General features: G+C 35.8%; 1 protein-coding gene across 1 annotated transcript in view; it reads right to left on the reverse strand.

Moving 5' to 3' along the window:
• LOC106880591 (transcription factor RFX4-like) overlaps window positions 1-2162 on the reverse strand; it is an 85915-nt gene that overhangs the window by 17098 nt on the left and 66655 nt on the right. The window contains 2 exon segments of the mRNA XM_052968016.1: window positions 538-632; window positions 1437-1640. Coding sequence (XP_052823976.1) covers window positions 538-632; window positions 1437-1640 — 299 coding nt within the window.

A 2162-nucleotide genomic window follows, 5' to 3' on the forward strand; every position in this document is an offset into this window, starting at 1 on the left:
ACTCTGCCATATGTAATGATGATCTGTTCATATCGTTTTGAATTAACTGTGCATTATCTCATAGCTTTCAGATTTCGATGATGTGATTGGATATTTTTAGAATGACATTTTAGGGTAGGAGTGAGAGGCCGGATCTGGCCAGTTTGAACCTAAAGCAAGCAGAATATTTAGGCCGGATATGGCCGGATTAAATGCTAAGGGGTTAAAGCTATTTCAAGTATAACAGACTGTGGAATAGACTCAATATTAAAAGTGCGGTAAGGCGGCAGAAACGTTAGCATGCCAGGGGAAGCGTTCTGAGTTCAAATTCCGCCGAAGTCGACTTTGCCTTTCATCCTTTCCGGATCGATAAATTAAGTACCAGTTGCGTACTGAGATCGTTCTAATTGATTGACCCCCTCCCTAATAACTTCTGGCCTTGTGCCTAGAATAGAAAAGAATATTAGAAGTGTAGTCAAATATGTGTGTATGTGCTGTGTGTGTGTTGTGTGTGTGTGTGTGTAAAATAATGCATGGCAAAGTTGTGGTTAATCTTACCTTGACAACACACCTGTCCACCATAGTGTCTAACCATTCTAGGTAGCATTCAACGGGAGCTTGGTCTTCGAGCAGACGCTCAAATTCTCGGCACACTGAAAGGATACCAGTTGACAGAAAAAGACCAGTAATATTAATTATAGTTGCTTGCTTCAAAGACTACGATTATTTCTAGATTAAAAAAAATATATATATATATTTTGCTTGTTCGTTGATATCTGCAGATTAACTCGCTTTGCGTATGAAATTACACTCACAGTGATTAGAAAAAAGATCCATTAGCATTAATGACAATTTTTGGAAAGAGAAAAAGGGAGAGAATTCCGAAATATAAGCTGATGCAAATGGGAGTTTGCTGTTTAATAAAATATGCAATTTCTTTTTTGTCTTTTTTATATTACATTTTATTTTATTATATTGTGTTGTATTATAACAAATTTGATCTCTGTTTTCATACCATATTCTCCAGTATAAATTTTGCAGTTAAAAAAAAGTAAGAGGAATCATTTCAAATATAAATAAAGAGGAAGTATACAAAAATAAGCATTATTTTTCATCTTACTGTTAGATTTGTTTCATTTTGAAAAATGAAAATTTATCTTATGATTCATCATTGATTATATTTTGAATTACATATACGTGGGAGCACCAACATCTTTTAAGTGCTTAAGGCAACTACGGGTCTTAATCCAGCCCCTGCTTTTCTCGATGTGGTAATGATAGCTCTTCCGAAAGTCCACCGAGCAACTATTACGCTCTTCTTACGAGCGTAATATTTCCTTTACTTTTGTAAATAAAAAGTTGGTTGTCGATAATAAGAAAGTACGCGTTCACACACAATTATTTATCGATTTATTTAGAAAAGTCGGTGTGGGTAAAAGGATGCCGTAGGTACTTACAATTCGCAATCGTCTTGTGATCTTTCTCGCTGTAGTGGTCCATAGTATAGAGGGTTTGTTTTACTATAGAATTGAGGTCAATGTTTAGCCAATCTTCAGACATTTGACTTGTAATCTCTCTGTTTTGTGTGACCGTTCGAGCAGCTTGACACAGGTGGTTTAAAGATGTCTGCCGCCGCAATAACTGACAAAAACGCCTTGCAACTAAAAGTAGATAGAATAAGAGGAAAGATATTTCACTTAGAAGATAGTCATTGATTTTTCATTTTTATTATTTCCTATTCGTATTTACAGTTTCAAAAGTAATAGAGTTAGGGAAAAATATACTATCAAACCAAATACTGTTCAAACATCTTCAAGTAATTGTGACTTTATTTGCCACGAAAAGACTCAACAGAATGAATACAATAAACGAAAGAGAGAGAGAGAGAGAGAGAGAGAGAGAGAGAGAGAGAGAGAGATAGAGAGAAAGATAGAGACTGAGAGAAAGAGAGAGAAAGAGAAAACATTTCATCTAAAAGAAGATTGATGTTTTCTTAAGAACCAAATTTTCAACCTCTATCACCTCGTTGTCTAAATGTCTCTTCTGTGTATTTGTTCTGTCGGCTGCTACTATTATGAGTGAACGGACAGACTACCCAGTCAAGATCAATAAGCCGTTAACACACACGCACACACACACACACACACACACACACACACACACACACACACACACACACACAC

Source organism: Octopus bimaculoides, chromosome 5 (genome assembly GCF_001194135.2).
Source record: "Octopus bimaculoides isolate UCB-OBI-ISO-001 chromosome 5, ASM119413v2, whole genome shotgun sequence".
Classification (NCBI taxonomy): domain Eukaryota; kingdom Metazoa; phylum Mollusca; class Cephalopoda; order Octopoda; family Octopodidae; genus Octopus; species Octopus bimaculoides.